Source organism: Acomys minous (assembly GCF_964271855.1).
Source record: "Acomys minous genome assembly, chromosome: 4".
Classification (NCBI taxonomy): Eukaryota; Metazoa; Chordata; class Mammalia; order Rodentia; family Muridae; genus Acomys; species Acomys minous.
Genome location: NC_140486.1, coordinates 90184315 through 90205968, shown reverse-complemented (window position 1 = coordinate 90205968; position 21654 = coordinate 90184315). Strand labels below are relative to the sequence as shown.

General features: G+C 40.9%; 1 protein-coding gene across 2 annotated transcripts in view; it reads left to right on the top strand.

Annotated features, from left to right (window-relative positions):
* Positions 1 to 19592, top strand: part of NDUFS1 (NADH:ubiquinone oxidoreductase core subunit S1) — a 38289-nt gene extending 18697 nt beyond the window's left edge. For both annotated transcript variants that reach the window (XM_084778290.1, XM_084778291.1), the window contains exons 10-19: positions 787 to 901; positions 3125 to 3270; positions 4126 to 4254; positions 6631 to 6760; positions 7872 to 8032; positions 11005 to 11159; positions 13409 to 13584; positions 14729 to 14863; positions 14958 to 15030; positions 19268 to 19592. In XM_084778290.1, coding sequence (XP_084634416.1) covers positions 787 to 901; positions 3125 to 3270; positions 4126 to 4254; positions 6631 to 6760; positions 7872 to 8032; positions 11005 to 11159; positions 13409 to 13584; positions 14729 to 14863; positions 14958 to 15030; positions 19268 to 19359 — 1312 coding nt within the window. In that variant the 3' untranslated portion in view covers positions 19360 to 19592. The remainder of the gene's footprint in view (positions 1 to 786; positions 902 to 3124; positions 3271 to 4125; positions 4255 to 6630; positions 6761 to 7871; positions 8033 to 11004; positions 11160 to 13408; positions 13585 to 14728; positions 14864 to 14957; positions 15031 to 19267) is intronic.
* The last annotated feature ends 2062 nt before the right edge of the window (positions 19593 to 21654 follow it).

Below are 21654 nucleotides of genomic sequence, written 5' to 3'. Positions count from 1 at the left end.
GGTATTGAACTCATATTTTTTGTAAAATCAAGAAGTGCTCTTACCACTGAGCCATCTCTCCAGCACCAGATCTCATTACAGATAGCTGGAGCCACCATGTTTTTCCTGGGAATTGAGCTCAGGACTTTCAGAAGAGCAGCCAGTGTTCTTAACCTCTGAGCCATCTCTCCAGCCCCCTTATGCTCATTTTTAATGGGTATTTTTATGTTGTAAAATGATACAAACTATTGAAAATTCAGAGGTTTTGTAAAGAGAATGGGGGGAAAAAATCAATATTTATAGGTATAAATGCTGGGCATGGTGACGTAAGCTTGTAGTCTAAACTACTTGGAGGCTAAATCAGGAAGATCTGAAATTCATGGCCAATCTGGGGGACTTAGACTTTGTCTCAAAATAAAAATACAAGGGGCTGGGCATGTATCTTAGTTGTAGAACCCTTCCTAATACATTCAAGGCCCTGATTTCAGTCTCCAATACTTGGGGGAATAAAGGGAGATTTTTTTTTTCTTTTCATTTCTTTTAAGATGCTTTCTTGGCTGTCTTGGAATCACTTTGTAGACCAGGCTGGCCTCAAACTTAGAGATCCTCCTGCCTCTGTCTCCTGAGTGCTGGAATTAAAGGTGTGTGCACCACCATGCCCAGCTAAGGCAGATCTATCTATTGCCAGCGTGCATGTCTTACGTGTTTCTTACTCTGTTTGACACTTTAGGCAATTTTCTATTTAAAGAACATTTTTTGGTTCTCCTTAGCAATATTCTACATATTATGTGATCTTTTTTTGTCTAGATTTGCCTATGATGGACTAAAACGTCAAAGACTTACTGAACCAATGGTCAGAAATGAAAAAGGGCTTTTGACTTATACCTCCTGGGAAGATGCACTCTCTCGTGTAGCTGGAATGGTAAAAATTGAGATGTAGAATTAATAGTGTGTAGTTTCCAAGAAACAACTTTGCCATGAGGACAAGGCATATCTTTTTCTTTCAACTGCTTGCTTGTTCTCCCCTCCTCCCTTTCTCTCTTTCTTTAAGTTTTTTGTTTTTAGTTTTTTGAGACAGGGTTTCTCTGTGTAGTCCTCGCTGATCTGGACTGACTCTGTAGACCAGGGTGGCTTCGAACTCAGAGATCCTTCTGCCTCTTCCTCCTGAGTGCTGGGATTAAAGGTATCTGCCACCACGCTCAGCTTCTTTAAGTTTTTTTTTTAAGGTAAGGATTTTATTGTATAGCTCTGGCTGACCTGGAACTCACCATGTAAACCAGGCCGGCCTTAAACTCACAGAGCTCTGCTTGCCTCTGCCTTCTGGCATTAAAGTGTGCACCACTACACCCATTCTTGTCTCCTTTCTTGCCAAGATTATAATTTGCCTCTATTTGACATTTTTCAAAGCTATATCTCAGATACTATGCTAGATACACTCTAGAATATAACCCATAGACCACTGACATTTGATCCCTGCATTCTACCTTGTTATGGTATTAAAGAGGCGTAAGTATTGTTCTACCAGGACTGATACAGAGAAAACACATGATAGGTGTGGGGTACCTAACCAAACTGAGGTATCAAGATGCCTTCCTAAAGGAAGTGATTCTGGAACAAAGTGCAAGAATGAATATGAGCTTGCCAGAGCAAAGGTATTGAGTGTGCTTAGCATGTGCAAAGCCCCGGGTTTAATTTGCAGCAGGCAATAAAAGGGAAAACAACAGAACAAAAGTCCCTTGATGAAAGACATTGTAGAGGGAACAGCAGGTACTTTAGAAGAGGTTGCATTTAGGTAACTAGATCTCCATGACTTTCAGTCTCCAGAGTTCATGTTGAAGCTCCTTTCTTCCTAAAGATAAAATACACGGCTTCCAGTCGCATTAGAATCACTCCCCTTGGCCCCACACACATACTGCTGTGGCTAATGCTTTAACCGAATGAATACTGTAACACTTTTTATTCAGATGTGGATTACTGTTTTTTTGTTTTTTGTTTTGTTTTTTTTGTTCTGTGTATTGCTCAGTATGTTGTAGTGATGAATTTGGCAAAGAAAATGTACAATTCCTTTTTTTTTTTTTAAAGATTTATTATTTATATAGGGTTGTGCTTGCATGTACACCTGCACACCAGAAGAGGGCACCAGATTGCATTATAGATGGTTGTGAATCACCATGTGGTTGCTGAGTTTTGAATTCTGGACCTCTGGAAGAGTAGCCACTGCTCTTAACTGCTGAGCCCTCTCTCCAGTTCCCCATTAAGTTTGTTTTGTGTTGGCCACCTACTTCTGGGCATGAGGCCTGTCCTGAAGTATGGTTAATATACTTAGTGAAACTCACCTGGAAAAAACTGATTTTCCCTTTGCTAGCAAGTTATCAACTGCCAATAGCTTCCTGAATAAGGTGGGCTGTGTCCATTTCCCACTCTCAATGCTGGGATTCTATCTGCCTTGAACCTGTGTTGGTCTTATACCTGCTTTGGTTTCTGAGTTCATATGTGTGTCAGTCCTGTTGTGTCTGGAAGACACTGCTTGAGTATAGTTGTTACATACATACCTGTATGTATATAACATGTTTGTATGTTCGTTTGTTTGTATATATATGATTTTAAGTCTGACTGTTCTTTACTGAAATCCAGTAAGGAGATTCATTTCCTGAGAGAAGCTAATTCTTTTATACTCCTAGAAGTGAGTAGTTGCCTGTAATTCTTTGTCTAGAGGTGAGACCCTGTAAAATTTTCTCCCTTCCATGTTAAAATGTCTGTTGGTATTGAAATTGCTCAGGTCTTGTTTATGCTGCCATTTCTATGGCAGACATTTACTGGTACTCTGCCTCTTAGAATCTTTCTACCTTCTCTTCTGTGGTGTTCCCTGAGCTGCAGAGGTAGGAGCCATGATGTAGATGTGTCTGTTGTGGCTGTGGGCCCCACGATCTGTGTCTGCTTTGTGTCCAGTGTGGTTTGTGTTTCCATTTGCTATAAAGAGAATGTGCGATGATATGGGTAGTTGCTGCACTGTCCAGGAAAGATTGCTGATGTGTCCTGATACTCATCACTCTTGATACTTGAGAGTGACTTGCTTTATTTTCTGAACAATTGTGGTCTTTGCTGACTGTAGGTTTCCTAGTAATGCCCTTTTCTCTCTTTCTAGTTACAGAACTTTCAGGGCAAGGATGTGGCAGCAATCGCAGGTGGTTTGGTGGATGCTGAAGCCTTAGTAGCTCTGAAAGATCTGCTTAATAGAGTAGACGCTGACAACCTGTGCACTGAAGAAGTCTTCCCCACTGAAGGAGCTGGGTGAGAAACATTAAGCTTTTCTCCAGGAGCTATTTTGGGTTTTGTTTTTGAGTCTCATGTAGCCCAGGCTGGCCTTGAACTCTGTAGCAGAGGAACTTTCTGTCTTTAAGTTCAAGTGCTTGGATTAAAGATGCGTGCTACTGTACTTAGCCACATTCTCCTTTTTAGTTACTTAAAACAACCACATCTGGCCAGGTGGTGGTGGTGTACAGCTGTAATCTCAGCACTGAGGTGGGTGGATCTCTAAGTTCAAGGCCAGCTGGTCTACAGAGTGAACTCCAGGACACCCAGGGCTACACAGAGAAACTGTGTCTTGAAAAACAAAAAACAACACATCTGTAGCATCAATGTTCAATTTCTGACACACTGTGATTTCTCTAACATACCAATGTACTTTCACATAAAAGTCAAAACCAAATAGCATGAAAGTGGAAAGGTCTGTTGGAGAAGAGGAAGATTAGCAGATGGCAGGGTAATGAGTGGTGGATATGATCACATTGCTCCTTACACATGTATGAAAGTGGGATTCTGAACCTATTCTGTATAGCTAATACATGTTAATAAGTTTCACTTCATTTAGACATACCTGCCTGACCTAGTGGCTCACGTGGTAATCTCTAGCACTTGGAGGGCTGAGAGGAGGACTGCTCAAGTTCAAGGCCAGTTTAGGCCAGTGAGACCTTGTCTCATAAACAAACCAAAAGGTAGACATAATTTATGAAAGGTGAGAGTGCTTGGGATTTATGATAAGAGGACAATCTGGATTCTTAGCATGTATTAAGTTTACTTGCATAATTTTATGTTGTTATTGTTTATTTTTCTTCTCAGACTTAAGTCATATATTGTTTTTTTTAGCACAGATTTACGTTCTAATTATCTTCTCAATACTACAATTGCTGGTGTGGAAGAGGCAGATATTGTTCTGCTAATTGGTACAAATCCACGTTTTGAGGCACCGCTATTTAATGCTAGAATTCGAAAGAGGTAAGTAATTTAATTTAATCCTTACTTAATAAGAACTTCAAAAATATGTGATTGTTTTTGTTTTATATATGAAATGGTATTTTAGGTGATTCCTAGTGTTAGTTGTAGAGATACTAGAGGAGGGGAAAATGTCTAACAGATTATTCTGTCCTACCTCCTTGTCGTTTTTTGTTTTGGTTTGGTTTGGTTTTTGGTTTTTTTTCCTCCTCGTCTTTCAAATACACACATAAAATAAAGTTTATGCAAACATGGTTATAATTCACCAAGAGAGGTGGACACTGAAGGATCAGTTCAAGCTCACCTCAAATTTCATTGAAAGTTCAAGGCCAGACTCAACTATATTATAAGAACTTACATACTAGGGAAGCACCTACCAACGGAACTGTATCCCTAGCCCCGTCTTTTATAGCAATTTTATTCTTTTTTTTTTTCCATGTGTATTGGTGTGAGGGTGTCAGAGCCATTGGAATTGGAGTTACAGACAGTTGTGAGCTGCCATGTGGATGCTGGGAATTGAACCTGGGTCCTTTGGAAAAGCAGACAGTGCTCTTAACCACTGAACCACCACTCCAGACCCCAGAATTGTATTCTTGTCCAGCATCTGTTGACTCTCTTTTTAAAAACTCTATTTTATTTGGGGTTTTGAAGCCTCTACCTCCCTCCCACCAACCCTTAACCCTGGTAAGAGAGAAAGATTAGTGGAAAGAGAGGGGGTGCAGACCTTTACTTCTCCCAGCTGTTGAGGGTTAATCCGGTTCTTTTGGGACAGTACCAGTCTCCATCAACAGCAAACAGAGCAGTTTCTCTGTGTTGAAATGTCTCTCTCAGTCTATCTCCAAGCTGACAAACTGTTCGGTCTCTCCAAACTGCCACATGCTACCACTGCACGCCACGCTTTCTCTCTCTCTGAGCTCTCCTATGCATCTCCCTGAGTCCTTAGCCACACCCTCTTCCTGCTGCAGAGGCAGGCCTTTACCATCTGACAAAGACCAAGCCCTGTAAGAGACAGTTATCAGCTGTGGACACAGTAAAGCCCAAACTAAAATCTCACACTTGAGATTAAAACAAGAACATATTAACATAACATAACTGAGTTTACGAAGAAACCAAAATTTCTGTTACAAGCATCCATCTAGAATCACACGTTGTAATCAATATTATGACATTTCAGGCCCTTTTTACTTTTTTTTTTTTTTTTTTAAGAGTTATTTATTCATCATATATAGAGTACTCCACCTGCATGTACACCTGCAGGCCAGAAGAGGGCACCAGATCTCATTATAGATGGTTGTGAGCCACCTTGTGGTTGCTGGGAATTGAACTCAGAACCTTTCTAAGAGCAGCCAGTGAGTGCTCTTACTCTCTGAGCCATCTCTCCAGCCCTCCCCTGCCCCACCCTGTTTCACTTATTTATAAAGTGCAGGATAGTTATTTTGTAGAGCACCTCCCACCCCCAGTCTTTTTCGCTTGTGTTGTGACACTTATTAGTGTGGCTGTATTATCTATCTAGATTATTATCTAATCTGGGAGATGATTGAGAGGGAAAGAAGGTGTTACTACTTCAAGATGACAGATAAAAATTAGCACTGCTGGGCTGGAGAGATGGCTCAGAGGTTAAGAGCACTGACTGCTTTTCCAAAGGTCTTGAGTTCAATTCCCAGCAACCACATGGTGGCTCACAACCATCTATAATGTGATCTGATGCCCTCTTCTGGCCTGCAGGTGTACATGCAGGCAGAACACTGTACACATAATAATAAATAAATATTTTTTTAAAAAATTAGCACTGCTTCAGACAAACAAGCCACACAACAAATAGCTTTAAAGGACAGCCCATTGGTGGTCGTGCACGCCTTTAATCTCAGCTTCTTTAAAAGCAGAAGCAGGCAGATCTCGGAGTTTGAGGCAACTTGGTCTGCAGAGTGAGTTCCAGCACAGCCAGAAACCCTCTCTCAAACAAACAAACAAACAAACAACAACAACAACAACAAAAAGCCAATGGGTTTAAAGGAGGTAGCTTCATAGTACTCTGCTGTAAGGAATAAATAATGACTTTATTTTCGGGGATATTTGAGAAATATCTGACTGCCACATGAGTACTGGGAATTATAACCCACAGGACAGCTCTTCAGAAATAGTCTTCGTTTACATTAGACTTGTATTGAGGATTCCTACAAAACAAACTGTTTCCCCAAATTGTTCTGACGATGGTTATTTTGAAAGGTACACATTAAATTATATTTATTAAGATTAAATTTTCTGTGAATTCTTTTGTGCTTCTGACATTTTGTGGTTGTATATAGTGGTAGGACTTAGAATTGTTGAGACCAAAGGCTATGCTTAACTTATTTGGCTCTGAACTTGATTTTGTTTCAGCTGGCTTCATAATGACTTAAAAGTGGCCCTCATAGGCACTCCAGTGGACCTCACTTACAGATATGAACATCTAGGGGACTCTCCTAAAATTCTGCAAGCAATCGCTTCGGGGAACCATACATTCAGCCAGGTGTGTCTAAGCTATACATTTCTACTGTTGTTGGTTTCTAGTTATTATTTTTAAAGATTTATTTATTTTTATGTGCATTGGGTGTCCGATCTCCTGGAACTGGATTTAGAGACAGTTGTGAGCTGCAGTGTGGGTGCTGGGAACTGAGCTCCTGCTGCTGGCCAAGAGCTTCTGCGCCACTGTTCTAGCTCCTTTAGTTTATTGTTTTGTTTTGTTTTTAAGATTTATTTATTTTATTATGTTTACAGTGCTTTGCCTGCATGTATGCCTGCGTGCCAGAAGAGGGCACCAGACCACATTATAGATGGTTGTGAGCCACCATGTGGTTGCTGGAAATTGAACTTAGGACCTCTGGAAGGGCAGTCAGTGCCCTTAACCTCTGAGCCATCTCTCCAGCCGTAGTTTACTGTCTTTAATACTGACATATACGCTGTTTGTTCCTCAGTTCTGCTTACTAATCTCCACCTAGCCTGTGGTTTCCTATCTGCTTGAGACTCACACCCTCATTGTGGGTAAAGCAAAGTCTTCACTGCTTTAGGAATGCTCTGTTGCTTTCTCTCCTTTCTCTTCTGTTTTGGTCTTGGTGAGTACAGGAAGTAGTAGATGGTGACACTTCATCATACTTTCTTCTTTTGTGTTTTAACTTGTTTATTCTTCTTGTTTGTTTGGACACAGGGTTTGCTCTGTAGCTCTGGCTAGCCTGTAATTCATTATGTAGATCAGGCTGGCCTCGAACTTAATGATCCTTTTACTTCTATGTCCCAAGTGGACACGTCACCACTCCTTGGGTCTTCAGTAGCCTTTGAGTATCTAGGGACACTTCCCACGTTGTGTGAGACCTGCCCGTGTCCATTCCAATCAGAGGACACTTGGCTATAATTTTTCATTCCCAATGCTTAATTGTATAAAATCTGTTTTATGTGATATTAAGCTTTTTCACAGTAACATTGCCACGCTGTTTTTATTAACTCAGATGTTGTTAGGAAAATTAATGATTCTTTGTTGGATCTCTAAACTTGGAAAGACATGTGGGTACAAGTACAGTTAGATGATTAGCTTATACTTGCAAGGTTTTAAGATCACAGTTTAGTTTTGTTTTGTTTTAAAATAGGTCTTGAAGGAAGCTAAAAAACCAATGGTGGTTTTAGGCAGTTCTGCACTCCAGAGAAATGATGGAGCAGCAATTCTTGCAGCTGTGTCCAGCATTGCACAAAAGATTCGGGTGACGAGTGGTGTTGCTGCAGACTGGAAAATTATGAATATTCTGCATAGGTTTGTTGATCGTTTTACATACTAGAAAATTCAAGTGAGTGAGTGTGTTCATTCCTGATTTACTTGTCATGTTTATATGTACAAACAACATTTAGAAACATTATTCCCATTACAGACATAAAATATAAGATATTTTAAGAATAATGCAAGTTAATGAGTAACAGTAAAAGAAATTATCAAGGAAGGGAAAGATGAGGGCAGAGTGGAAAGTGAGTAAAATGAAAGTCATGTATGTGTATTGTAACCAAAACAGTAATCTTAAAAGTGTAAGGCTTATTTGGTAGAGATTTGTCTGGCATGCATGAAGCCCTGGATATATTCTCCCATGCCACATAAAAAACTGCATGCAGGACACACACTGTAATTCCAGCCAGGGTGGAGGCAGAAAGATCAGAGATTAAAGTTATCTTCCATTATACAGTGAAGTTGAGACCAGCATGGGATATGTGAGACTTTGTATTTTTTTTTAATCTGTATCATATTTTTTGTCCTTAATTTTAAAAGTACAGTGAGTCTGCTGACTTTGATGAAATGATAAAAAATATAACATAAAATGAGACTTTAGCTAAAGAGATTTTTTTTTTGTAAACATTCCAATTGTACTAATTTATTTTAGGAAAGCTGAAAAGAGAGCAAAGTATGAAATGAAGTGGTTATTTCATGATCTAAAGATAATTTCTGTTCCTTTCCTTCTAGTCTTTCCCCTGTGTAATTGTTGTAGGTATATAGTTAAAATTATACTGTGACTACAACTTTGTGTTCTGATTTAGCTTGTTTTCATTACCAAATAAGAATTCCTGCCTATAATTGGAAGTTCTTTATGAACTTTTTTCCTTAATAGTGTCTTTCATACAATATGTTTTGGTCATATTCCTTCTCCTCCTCTACTACCAAGTCCTCTGTCCACCTCCCATTTCACCACCCCCAACTAATGTTCTTTCTCTTGAAAATAAGAAAGAAAATCAGGACAAATGAATAAAAACCAGTTTTTTAAAAAGCCAAAATAAACAAAAGATCTTAATCATTATTTACTATGATAATGTATAACAATTGCTTCTCCCCCTTTTTTTTTTTTTTTTGGTTTTTTGAGACAGAGTTTCTCTGTATGTAGTCCTGGCTGTCCTGGACTCACTTGTTAGACCAGGCTGGCCTTGAACCCACAGAAATCCACCCATCTCTGCCTCCCAAGTGCTGGGATTAAAGGTGTGCACCACCGCACCTGGCCAATTGTTTCTTTTTAATATGTACACTGACAGTAGTTTCTGATGACTTTTAAATAATTCTGTTATTGACTGGGTGTGGCTTAGTGGTGTAATGTGCTTACCTATCTAGGTACCAGGCTCTGGTTTCCATTCTCAACTCCAAAATTAAACTAACTAGGTGGTGTTAACACAGATTACTCAACTGTAGATTGAGTAATTGAGATTGCCCAACTGTAGGTTACCCCCTTCCTAAGGTTATAGAAGTAGAGCTGGCTGGGTGGTCGTGGTGCACACCTTTAATCCCAGCACATGGGAGGCAGAGGCAGTTGGATCTCTGAGTTCGAGGCCAGCCTGGTCTACAGAGCAAGTTCTAGGACAGCCAAGGCTGCACGGAGAAACCCTGTCTCAAAGGAGGAAAAAGGAGAGCTGCTGGACTGTGAGGCTTCAAGAGCTGTTTTGTATGTTTTCTATGAGTTTAAAAGAAAGAGTTGTTACTTTGAGCCTCTTCCTTAGGAGATTATTTTCACTGAAACAAATAACAGTGGTAGAAAACAATTCTATAGTATATATTCCAGTGTGTGTAGTAATGGTTTTACCTGCTTGGCTTTTTCTTCCTGCCTTCCTCTCATGTCTTGTTTTTTGTGGCTTTTTCTTTTGTTTTTGAGAAAGGGTCTCATTATGTTGCTGTTTGGCCTGGAACTTGCTGTGCAGATAAGGCTGGGCTAGAGCTCAGAGATCCATCAGCCTCTGCTTTCCTGAGTGCTGGGATTAAAGGATGCACTGTGCTTTTCTTTTTGCTTTGTTTGTTTGTTTTTTGAGATTGGTTTTCTTTCTAATATTAGAGCCCTGGCTGTTTTGTTTGGTTAGTTGGCTTTTTGTTTTTTCGAGACAGGCTTTCTCTGTGTAGCCTTGGCTGTCCTGGACTTTCTTTGTAGACAGGCTGGCCTTAAACTCAACAGCGGTCCGCCTGCCTCTGCCTCCTGAGTGCTGGGATTAAAGGCATACGCCATTGTGCCCGGCTTCCTGGCTGTTCTGGAACTCACTTTATAGACCAGCCTGGCCTTGAACTCACAGAGATCCTCCTGCCTTTGCCTCCTAAGTGCTAGTATTAAAGGCACAAACCACTACACGCAGCCTTTTTTTTTTTTTTTTTTCCTTTTTGAGGCAGATTCTTACTGTATCTCTGGATAGCTTTGAACTTGCTATATTGCCTGTACAGGTTGCCCTCCAACTTGCAGCCCTTCTCTTAGCTGTGACTCTTGCATATTATTTCATGAAAAACAGTGTCAGGAGGAGGATATGAAGCTCACTGTTTTACAGTACTTGCCTAGCACACACACGATAGGGTCAATCTCCCAAGCCACAGGAAAAGGAAGAAAAGGCTAGATTTGGTGGCACATCCCTTTAATCCCAGCACTTGGGAAGCAGAGGCAGGTGGATCTCTGAGTTCGAGCCAGCCTGGTCTACAGAGTGAGTTTCAGGACAGCCAAGGCTGCACAGAGAAACCTGTTTCAAAAAACTTAAAAAGAAAAAGAGAGACACTATGCTATGCATGTTATATTTAAGTGGGTAAGAATTGAATAAAGGCCAGGTGGTAGTGGCGCATGATCTCTGAGAGTTCCAGGATAGCCAGGGCTATTACACAAAGAACATGTCTCAAAAAAACAAAACAAAAGAACTGAATATAAAAAAAATTATTCCTGTGATTACTCAAATTACTTACACTGAAAATGCTGCGTGTGTATTTGAAATTCCATAATTGTTTTATAGGATTGCAAGCCAGGTAGCTGCTTTGGACCTTGGCTATAAACCTGGTGTAGATGCAATTAGGAAGAACCCTCCCAAAGTGCTGTTTCTCCTGGGAGCAGATGGAGGTTGTATCACACGGCAGGACTTGCCAAAGGATTGTTTCATTGTTTACCAAGGTAAGTAGCACCATAGCACTAGAAACAAAAGTGTATACTAAAGCTATTTGATATACATAGCTTCTGTTCTGAATAGCTGTTCTAACAGTATAGAAGTTCACTGAAGTGTATATACTTTGAATGTGCTTAACCTGAATATGTGACTTTTTTTATTTGCAAGTTTTTTTAATAATAAACCTTATTTAAACAAACAAACAAATAAACAAAATCTGTTTGTTACCTAGAGGGGTGGCATATGCCCATGATCCCAGCCCTTGGGGATGAGGCAAGAAGACAAGAGTTTGAGGCAGTTCTTAAAACCCATTATTATATTTGATGTTATTACCTAATGGCCTGGAGATATGGTTCCGCAGCTAAGAACACTGCCTATTCTTCAGATAGCCTAGATAGATTTTAGCACCAACATGGCTGCTCACAACTGTCTGTACCTCCAGTCCAGGGCCTCCAACAGCCTCTTCTAGCCTCAGAGAGCACCAGGCATGTATGTAGTACACAGATACACATGAAGGCGAAATACATACATACAAAATAATATTTTTTTACAAAATAATTTTTGAAAGATTTCTTGCCTGATTTTATTTAAGAACTAACGAGTTAAGGCAACCTGAATGCTCAGGAACAGGAATGGCTGGAGTTGGCTACTCATTTAGAGGAATGTTAAACAGTAGTTTAACCTTTCAGGTGCACACCTGTAATTCCTGTCCTCGGAAGCCGAGATAGGAAGATTGAAAGTTTGAGGCCAGCAAAGACAACATGAGTATCAGAATACTTAGCATCATTATTTAGTAATATACTATCATTACATTGTTGTGAGAGAAAATAACTTTAATAGTACAAGATACTTGTTGTAATTTGTTTTTGAAACAAGGTCTCATGAAGAAGCTCAGGTTGACTTAGCTGAAAATGACCTTAAACTCCTGATCCTCCTGCCTCCACCTTGTAAGCACTGGGATTACAGGCATGAACCACCGCGTCTGACTAAACTATAAATTTTAACCACTTGGATACTGACTTAGAGGACCTGCAGTATACCACATGGTTTTGTTTTTGTTTTTGTTGTTGTTGTTGTTGCTTGTTAGAGGCCTTTTGGGGCAGGGGGGGAGGCTTTTCTAGACAGGTTTCTCTATTGTAGCCCTGGCTGTCCTAGAACTTGCTTTGTAGACCAGGCTGGACTAAGCACATAGATCCTCTTCCCTCTGCCTCTCAAGTGCTGGGATAAATGCATGTGCCACCACATCTGGCCTTTCATTGCTTTTAAAATGAGAATAAGAGTGTAGTTCAGGGCTGCAGACATGGCTTGGTGGTTAAGAACACTGACTGCTCTTCCAAAGGACCCATGTTCAATTCCCAGCACCCACGTGGCAGCTCACACCTGTCTGTAACTCCAGTTCCAGGGGAGTCAACCCCTTCACAAAGACATGCATACAGGCAAAATACCAATGCACACAAAATTTTTAAAAAAATTGTTTTAAGTGTAATTCAGGGGGGATGGAGAGATAGCTCAGCAGTTAAAGAGTACTTGTTATCTAGAGGACCTGGGTTCAATTTTTAGCTCCTACATGGCAGCTTACAACTGTATGTAACTCCAGTTACAGAGGACCTGACACCCTCATACAGACATATACAGACAAAACACCAGTATACATAAAACAAATAAGTTAAACCCGCCACCTCTCCAAAAAAGAGTGTAGTTCAAGCCAGCTGGTGGTGGTGTGTGCCTCTAATCCAAGCTAAGAGTGTAGTTCAGTGGTAAATAAATTCCATGGTTTGCATGAGGCAAATTTGATGCCCAGAACTACAAAAATAAAAATGGGAACTAAAAGGAGCTATATTGTCTTCCCATATAATAGTATCCAGTGTATGTTGTGTTGGCTTGTTTTTGTTTTAATAATTTGTTTTTATTTTATGTCCATTGATGTTTGCCTGCATATATATGTCTGTGTGGGTGTCAGATCTTGGAGTTATAGACAGTTGTGAGCTGCCATGTAGGTGCTAGGAATTGAACCCTAGTCCTTTGGAAGAATAGCCAGTGCTCTTAACCACTGAGCCATCTTTCCAGCCCCGTCTGGATTGTTTTTGATGTGGTGGTGGTGATACTTTTTGAGACCGTCTTAATTGTGTAACTCATACTGACCTCAAGATTCTCCTACAGGGCCCCCCAATACTGAGATTACAGATGTTTTCCACTACTTCAGATTTATTAATCCAGTTTTTTACTAAAACGTGGTTCACCGTTTTTCTCCTCACAGGGCATCATGGTGATGTTGGTGCTCCCATAGCTGATGTTATTCTCCCGGGGGCTGCTTACACAGAAAAGTCTGCTACTTATGTCAACACTGAGGGCAGAGCTCAGCAAACCAAAGTAGCAGTGACACCTCCGGGCTTGGCAAGAGAAGACTGGAAAATCATAAGGGCGCTCTCTGAGGTATTAATTTTGAGGCGTTTCTTTGAAGTCTTTTTTGTCTGCTAATATCTATTAAGCAGCTGGGGATATAGTGCAGTTGGTAGAGTGCTGGCTTATATGTATATAGCTTGTGGTGATGGAGATAGACCCAGAGCTTCCAACAGGTACACAGCAGGGCTCTACCACTGAGCTTAAGGGATAGGAGACATGTTAGCTTCTTAAAATTATTTTTAAAATAAAGGAAATTTTTTCTCTAAAATGAGGGAGGGTTCCTATGACCTGGTTGTATAGGAGATAAAGTGTTCAGGAAACAAAGAACTAAAATTTGTGCTTTTATTGTAGATTAATAACAAGCTAGATGTATTGATATTTAGTCTAGCATCGTCTCTATAATTCTTTAATACTATACACTTGCTAAGTATTCTCCTATAGAGAAACATTCTGCAGATAAATTAGTTTGGTGACAGATCTTGTGAGTTAAAATTTTTCACGTCTGCATTCAATACTTGCTGCTTCCTTGAAAGATCTATCTGATTTGGAGAGGTGACTCAGTGGTTAAGAGCACTCACAGGGTGGCTCACAATAATTTATAATTTTAGTTTTAGGAGATTTGACACACTTTTTTGTGTGGTATACAGATACGCACACAGGCAAAACAGATAAACAAAAAGGTAGTAAATAATTTTTAAGAGGGAAAAAGATTATATGCTAAAAGATACTAATAGGGTTTTGGAGGGGTTCATTTTTTTTGTTTTTAGTAATACTGTTTCATCATAGCTGCAATTATGAATTATTACCCCAACCCTGACTTTTTCCTTTTTTTTTTTTTTTTTTTTTTTTTAAGTTTTTCGAGACAGGATTTCTCTGTGTGTAGCTTTGGCTGTCCTGGAACTCATTCTGTGGTCCAGGCTGCCCTCAAACTCAAAAATCCACCTGCCTCTGCCTCCCAAGTGCTGGGATTAAAGGCCTGCAGCATCTCACTCAGTTAAATGACATCTGTTGTACTGGGTTCTGGGCCGTGCATGCTGCAGCATGCATTTGAAGTTTAAAAGGCACCCTGAGGGAGTCTGTTCCATTCCTGCACCGTGTGGGTCCGAGGCCTGCACCAACCCTGACACATCTAAGTAGTAAAGCTGTATGTCACGGTGGATCTGTTCTGCTGTAGATTGCAGGTGTCACTCTTCCATATGATACTCTGGATCAAGTGAGGAACCGTCTAGAAGAGGTCTCTCCTAATCTTGTTCGATACGATGATGTTGAAGGAGCTAATTACTTTCAAGAAGCAAGTGAGCTTGCCAAGGTAAAAGATTGCCAGTGCAGTTTCCCCTAATGGTGTATGCCTTGACAAAATAGTACTGATTTTTGGTACAATTGCTGGTCTCTTATCTTTTCAGCTAGTGAACCAGGAGCTTCTTGCTGACCCACTTGTTCCACCTCAGCTAACTATAAAAGACTTCTATATGACAGGTAAGTAACTGCTAGTTTGGTTACCAACTACTCAGAGAGAAGCAGAGGGCCTCCTCACCTGGAAAGCTGGCTTTGCTTAGCACTGTTTGCTACCAGTGTCAGGATCCTGGCCTTTTTTCATTTTATTTATTTGTGTGAGGGCAAGCACACCCTCACCATGAAGAGTGTGGAGGTCTGAGAACAACCTGTGGGAATCAAACTCGAGTCAGCTTTTGGTGGCAAGCACCTTTGTCTACTAAGCCACCTCCCTGTCTTCTAATCTGAAATTGTCAAACATTTAAACTAATGTAATTTAGTGGGCAGGGCTGGGCCAGTCCTCATGGTGTACCTGTTAAGCATGAGCTCTATAGCTCCAGTCCTAGCGTTCTGTATGTTTCTGACATGTAAGCAAAGTTTAACACCCAAAAGATTTACCAGATTAAGAAAAATCACTGAATAGAAATTTAGGGAGAGTTTTTCAAAGTACTAAAAAAAACTCTCAAGTTTTGCTGAAAATTATAGATGGATATTCAAAATAGTTGGATATGAAGTATGTTAAACAGGGCTTCTGATATAAATTGTTAGAGCCTTTTTAAGGAATGCAGACTACCTGAAATGTATTTCCTGTAGATTAGACAAGAGTTGATGAAGGTATGAGATAGTTGATTTGTAAATAATTTCCTGCCTAAAAGCCATGGGGGATGCATACATACTTTTTTGGTTTATCAAGACAGGGTTTCCCTCTGTAGCCTTGGCTGTTTTAGGCTCACTTTGTAGACCAGGCTGGCCACAAACTCACAGCAATCCTCCTGCCTCTGCCTCCAGAGTACTGGGATTAAAGGAATGTGCCACCACACCTGGCACATACATACATTTATTTGCTTGTTTATTCTGTTTTGTTGTTGTTGTTGCTTTTGGGGGTTTGTTTGTTTGGGGTTTTTCGAGACAAGTTTCTCTGTGTAATAGCTCTGGCTGTCCTGGAACTCGCTCTGTAGACCAGGCTGACCTGGAACTCACTGAGATTCTCCTGCCTCTGCCTCCCAAGTGCAGGGATTAAAGGCGTGTGCCACCACCGCCCGGCTGTGCTTGTTTATTCTGAAACTGAATCTTCTGTAGCCAAACTGACCTTAAACTTATGTCATAGTAGAGGATAACCTGGCATTTATAATCTTCCTGCTCATTCCACCTGAGTGCTGAGGTTACAGGCTGGCACCACCATAATTTATATGGTGCTGGAGACCCAACCCAGGGCCTCCCACACACTAGTTAGCATTCATTCCCCTGGGACTAGAGTTATAGACATTTGTGAGCCATCGTGTAGGTGCATGGAACTGAATCCCAGTTCTCTGCAAGAGGAGCAAATGATCTTTTTTTTTTTAATTTTATTTATTATGTATACAGTATGCATCCGATCACATTATAGATGGTTGTGAGCCACCATGTGGTGCTGGGAATCGAACTCAGGACCTCTGCAAGAGCAGTCAGTGCTCTTATCACTGAGCCATCTCTCCAGCCCCCGGAGCAAATGACCTTAACTCTTGAACTCCTTCAGCCTCTGTTTTATACATTTTTAAATTACCACTTATTAATGAGTTATTTCAGTGAAATGACAGGAGTGTTGGGATCAGGACCAGCAGGATGGTTATTGTGTAAAGGAGCTTGCTGTGTATAACCTGACCCACAATAGGAGAGAACCAAATCCCAAAAGTTGTCCTCTGGCCTCCACACAGACATAGACATGTGTGTACCACCCCCTCCCATAGATTCCTAAACAAAGGTGTATTTGTGTTTTTGTTTTTCTTAATAAATACAAGTTGGGATCATTATAGAATACACAACCAAGCAGAAAATCAATGAAACATTACTATGACTTCTGGCTCTTGGGGGTCAAATGATTTCCATGGATTCAAACATTGGCAGTTTTTGCTGGGCATGGTGACTTACACCTGGAGCCTTAACACTTGGGTGACAGGAGACTACAGAGTTCAAGGTTAAACTCAGCCATATAGTAAGACCCTGTCTTGAATAAGCAGTACACGCATGTACATGTGTGCTCAAGTACACACACACAAGTTTTAGCTATTTTTTTAAGCTAAGCATAGTGATGCATAATGCCTCTGATCCCAGCATGCAAGATGCTGAGGCAGATTTGCAGGATTCAAAGCCAGCTTGGACTACATAGCAAGGCTCAATTAAAAAAACAAATAAAAAGAAGAAAAATAACTGTGATCCTGATTTCCCTCCCCGCCCCCCCCAAAATGTATAACCAATTTTAACATTTGGTCCATTATTTCTCATGAGTGTATATATACACACACACACACACACACACACACACACACACACACACACATAGGTTTATTTAAACCTATGTTTAAACCTGTTTAAACCTATGATTAAAGCTGTTGCATACTATAAGATTTATCCATACAATAGTGTACACTTCAATTTTAGTACATAGTTAACTAAAGACAAAATATTTGTTTGTTTTTTGTTACAGAGTTTCTCTATGTAGCCCTGGCTGTCTCAGAACTCACTTTGTAGACCAGGCTGGGCATAGACTCAGAGATCCTTCTGCCTCTGCCTCTGAGTGCTGGGGTTAAAGGCGTGCGCCACCACCATCATCTTGTGCTTTTTAAAAAATTACTTTTACTTTATTGTAACTAGAAAGAGAGTTTATGTAGGTAGGTCAAAGAGTAGATTTCTAAAGCAAGTGCTCTCTGTCTGTTATGCTGAAGCAGAGATTTTTTGCTGCTTCTGGCATGCTTCGTGGTCCAGGCTAGCTAGTCCAAGCTTCAGGGTCTTAGTCTCCAGGACCCAGTTTGCTATTAGAGTGTTGGGATTACTGATGTACGCCTGTACATCAAGCTTTTACATTGGGATACAGAGATCAAACTGTCTTGCCAGCCCATGGGTGAGTGTTTGTTTGTTTGTTAAATGCTTCTGTGTAGCCCAGGTTGACCTCAGACTCACAGCAGTCCTCCCATCTCAGCTTGTGGCATGCTGGAGGACTCTGAGCATGGACTACAACATCTAGATGATAAACTGTGTTGTGTAGGTTTTTTCCTAGATTTTAAAGAATTTCCTATCTTTCAGTTTTGTTTTGGTTTTTAGGTTTATTTATTTATTTGTTATTTATACAGCATTCTGCCTGCACACTAGAAGAGGGCATCAGGTCTCATTATAGATGGTTGTGAGCTACCATGTGGTTGCTAGGAATTGAACTCAGGACCTTTGGAAGAACAGACGGTGCTTTTAACCTCTGAGCCAACTCTCCAGTCCTTGTTTTGTTTTTTTAATAATGTTATCTAGCGTTTTGGGGGGGAGGGGTTGGAGACAGGGTTTCTCTGTGTAGCCTTGGCTCTCCTGGACTCACTTTGTAGACCAGGCTGGCCCTGAACTTACATCGATCCGCCTGCCTCTGCCTTTTGAGTGCTAGAATTAAAGGCGTGTTCTACTATGCCCGGCATGTTAGCTAGCTCTTATGTGATTACTTAATGATTGCTAAAGAATAAAAGTAGTTAGCCAGTTGGGCGGTGGTGGTGCACCTCTGTAATCCCAGGACTTGGGAGACAGAGTCAGGTAAATCACTGTGAGTTAAAGACCAGTCTTGTCTACAGAGCGAGTTCCAGTACAGCCAAGGCTACGCAGAGAAACCCTGTCTGTGGGGAGGGGAGGAAAAAGCAGTTAGCCAGAAAGCAGGGGGTAAAAGGCAAGAAGATCAAAGTTCTGGGTCACTCTTGGCTTCATAAACAGCCAGAGATACATAAAACCCTAGTTCAAAAAACTTCCAGTAAACAGCATATGTTCAAAATGTATTGCTTACCTACAGCTGCACTACAGCCTTGCAGCCTTTTGTTCTTTGTTCATTTTTTGTGTGTGTGTGTGTAGTTTTTCAAGATAGGATTTCTTTTTGTCATCTTGATTGTCCTGGTGTAGCCAGGCTAGCCTCGAACTCACAGTGATCTGCCTTCCTCTGCCTCCCGAGTGCTGGAATTACAGGCGTGTGCCACCATGCCCGGCTCTGCCTTTTGTCCTTGAATATGTGCAACATTAAATTTTTTGGTATGTGTTCTAAAATCACATTAACAAAAATTTGGCATAGTGGCTACTCGCTTTAATCTCAACACTTAGGATTCTGAGGTAGGAGGATCACCCCAAGTTTAAGGCTATTGAGTCTGCCCTGAAGTCTGATAGAGTTTGAAAAACAACAAAGGAAGTTGTATTAACAAAATGCATGTTCTCAATGTCTTTTCAGATTCAATTAGCAGAGCCTCACAGACAATGGCCAAGTGTATCAAAGCTGTCACAGAGGGCGCCCAGGCAGTAGAGGAACCATCCATATGCTGAGACATCACCAGGGACCCAGTTTTGCTACCGACAGTAAATGGACATTGGTATAATCCCTTACAAGTTAATGTTTTCCAACATGATTCTGAATGATGTAATATTTAAAGTTATACTATGCTTATTTGAAAATTGTATTGCACTTATCAAAAATCTTGGCAGTTTAAAGTATGTATTGTGTGCAAGCATTAAGTAGTTTAATAAACTATCATTTGTTCTTTCATGTTAAAAACACAGATCCTTAAAATGTGAAGTTTTTACATTTTCTTTTTTTCATTCTTCCCCCCCCCCCCCGAGACAGAGTATCTCTGTGTAGTCTTGGCTGTCCTGGACTTGCTTTATAGACCAGAATGGCCTCAAACTCAGAGAGATCCACCTGCCTCTGCCTCCCGAGTGCTGGGATTAAAGGCATGCACCACCAGGCCGTACAGTTCTTTATTTTCAGAGATCATTTTTGTTTCCAAAATGAAATGAAAGGTGGTTGAGCTCACCGGTTGAGTAGTTGCTGAGCATGTATGAGGCTAAGAATTCAACCCCTGAAACTTAAGAAACAAAGTCTGTCATTCAGTCCCACATTTTAGCTGAAGATTTATGGGCCAGCAAGATGGCTCAAAATGAGTGAAGATGCTTGCTGCCAATCCCCCCACCCCACCCCCCTCCCCGAGACAGTTTCTCTGTGTAGCCCTGGCTGTCCCGGACTTGCTTTGTAGACCAGGCTGTCCTCGAATTCACAGAGGTCTGCCTGCCTCTGCCTGCTGAGTGCTGGGATTAAAGGTGTGTGCCACCACCACCCAGCTTTGCAGCCAACTCTTAAGTAGCTTGAGTTTGAGCTCTAGAACCTACATAGTGGGAGGAAACTGAATCCTAAAATTACACACATACACACAAATCTAGCAGAGTTGTAAGCTGAGCACAGTGGAGCACCTTTGTGAGTTCAAAGCCAGCCTTGTCTACACAATGACTTCCAGGACAGCCAAGGATATACAGGGAAACCTTGTCTTGAGGGGGAGTCCAAGAAAAAAGAGATTCAAGTTTTTTGTTAAAATGAGTTAATTTAAATGTAGGACTGGAGAGATGACTCAGCTTGTTAAGAGCATTGTTTGCTCTTCCAGAGGACCTGGGTTCAATACCCAGAACCCCCATGTCAGCTCACAACTGCCTGTTACTGCAGTTCCAGAGGATCAGATAGCCTCTTAGGCCTCTTTGGGCACTAGGCATGCAAGTGGTGCAGAGCGGACATGCAGGCAAAATACCCATATGCATAAAATAAAACATAAAGTAACAAACATTTCATAATTAACTTAGGAGATGATCCAAGAGTAGGTTAAGGGCTTTTTGATGCTTAGTTTTACCAATAGTTCTGAGGATTGAGCCCAGGGTTTGGGGAAACTGGGCGAGTGTTCTACCATTGCCCTACAGCCTCAGCACTGGTTTTGTTTTATTTTTTCCAAAATTCTTTTCTATCATAATCCTCATTTCTTTCTCCTTTCACTAAGAGCCCCGGCTATAGGATGCCAGTTTCCTGGCATAAGAAACAGTATGGTTTTAGAGTAGTGGTGGTGTGCCATCAGTTCTTATGAAGTGCGACAGTGTGCTTGGTGTGTATGAGGCTCTAAGTGCACTTCCCTGTACACAAAATAATTGCACAAAGTTTTGCTATCCTTTTCAGAAATGCTTGGTTTTTGTTTTTGTTTTAGTGAGGTGTCTTTCTTAGCTGTGTATTTTAAAGTACTTGGCTTGGGGCTAAGGTCATAACTCAGTGACAGAAGATATCAGTGGCCCTAGGTTCAAACCACAGCATAAACAAAAGTACTTTCCCTAAAACTCCTAGTTGCCTGAAAGTATAAATTCTTTGGGTTTTTGTTTTTTTGGTTTTTTTCTTTAAGATTTATTTATTTACTATGTATACCATGTTCTGTCTGTATATACACCTGCAGGCCAGAAGAAGGGATTAGATCTCATTATAGATGGCTGTGAGCCACCGTGTGGGTGCTAGGAATTGAACTCAGGACCTCTTGAGGAGCCGCCAGTGCTCTTAACCTCTAGGCCATCTCTCCAGCCCCTGAGAGGACATGCCTCCAGCCTTGTGTTCCACACAGTACTCCTCAGTTAAATGGACACTCAAGTAGAAAGGAGCTACTTTGGCTAAGTTTGTCTGGCATCCTTGGAGCGCCCTCTAGGCACTAAGAGGACACTTAGACACTAATGGCGGGGGTGTTCTTTTGAGTACAGGATCTTGCTGAGCTGCCCAAACTGAGTCAGAGTTAGAATGAAATGACACTTCCATCAAAAGAGGGA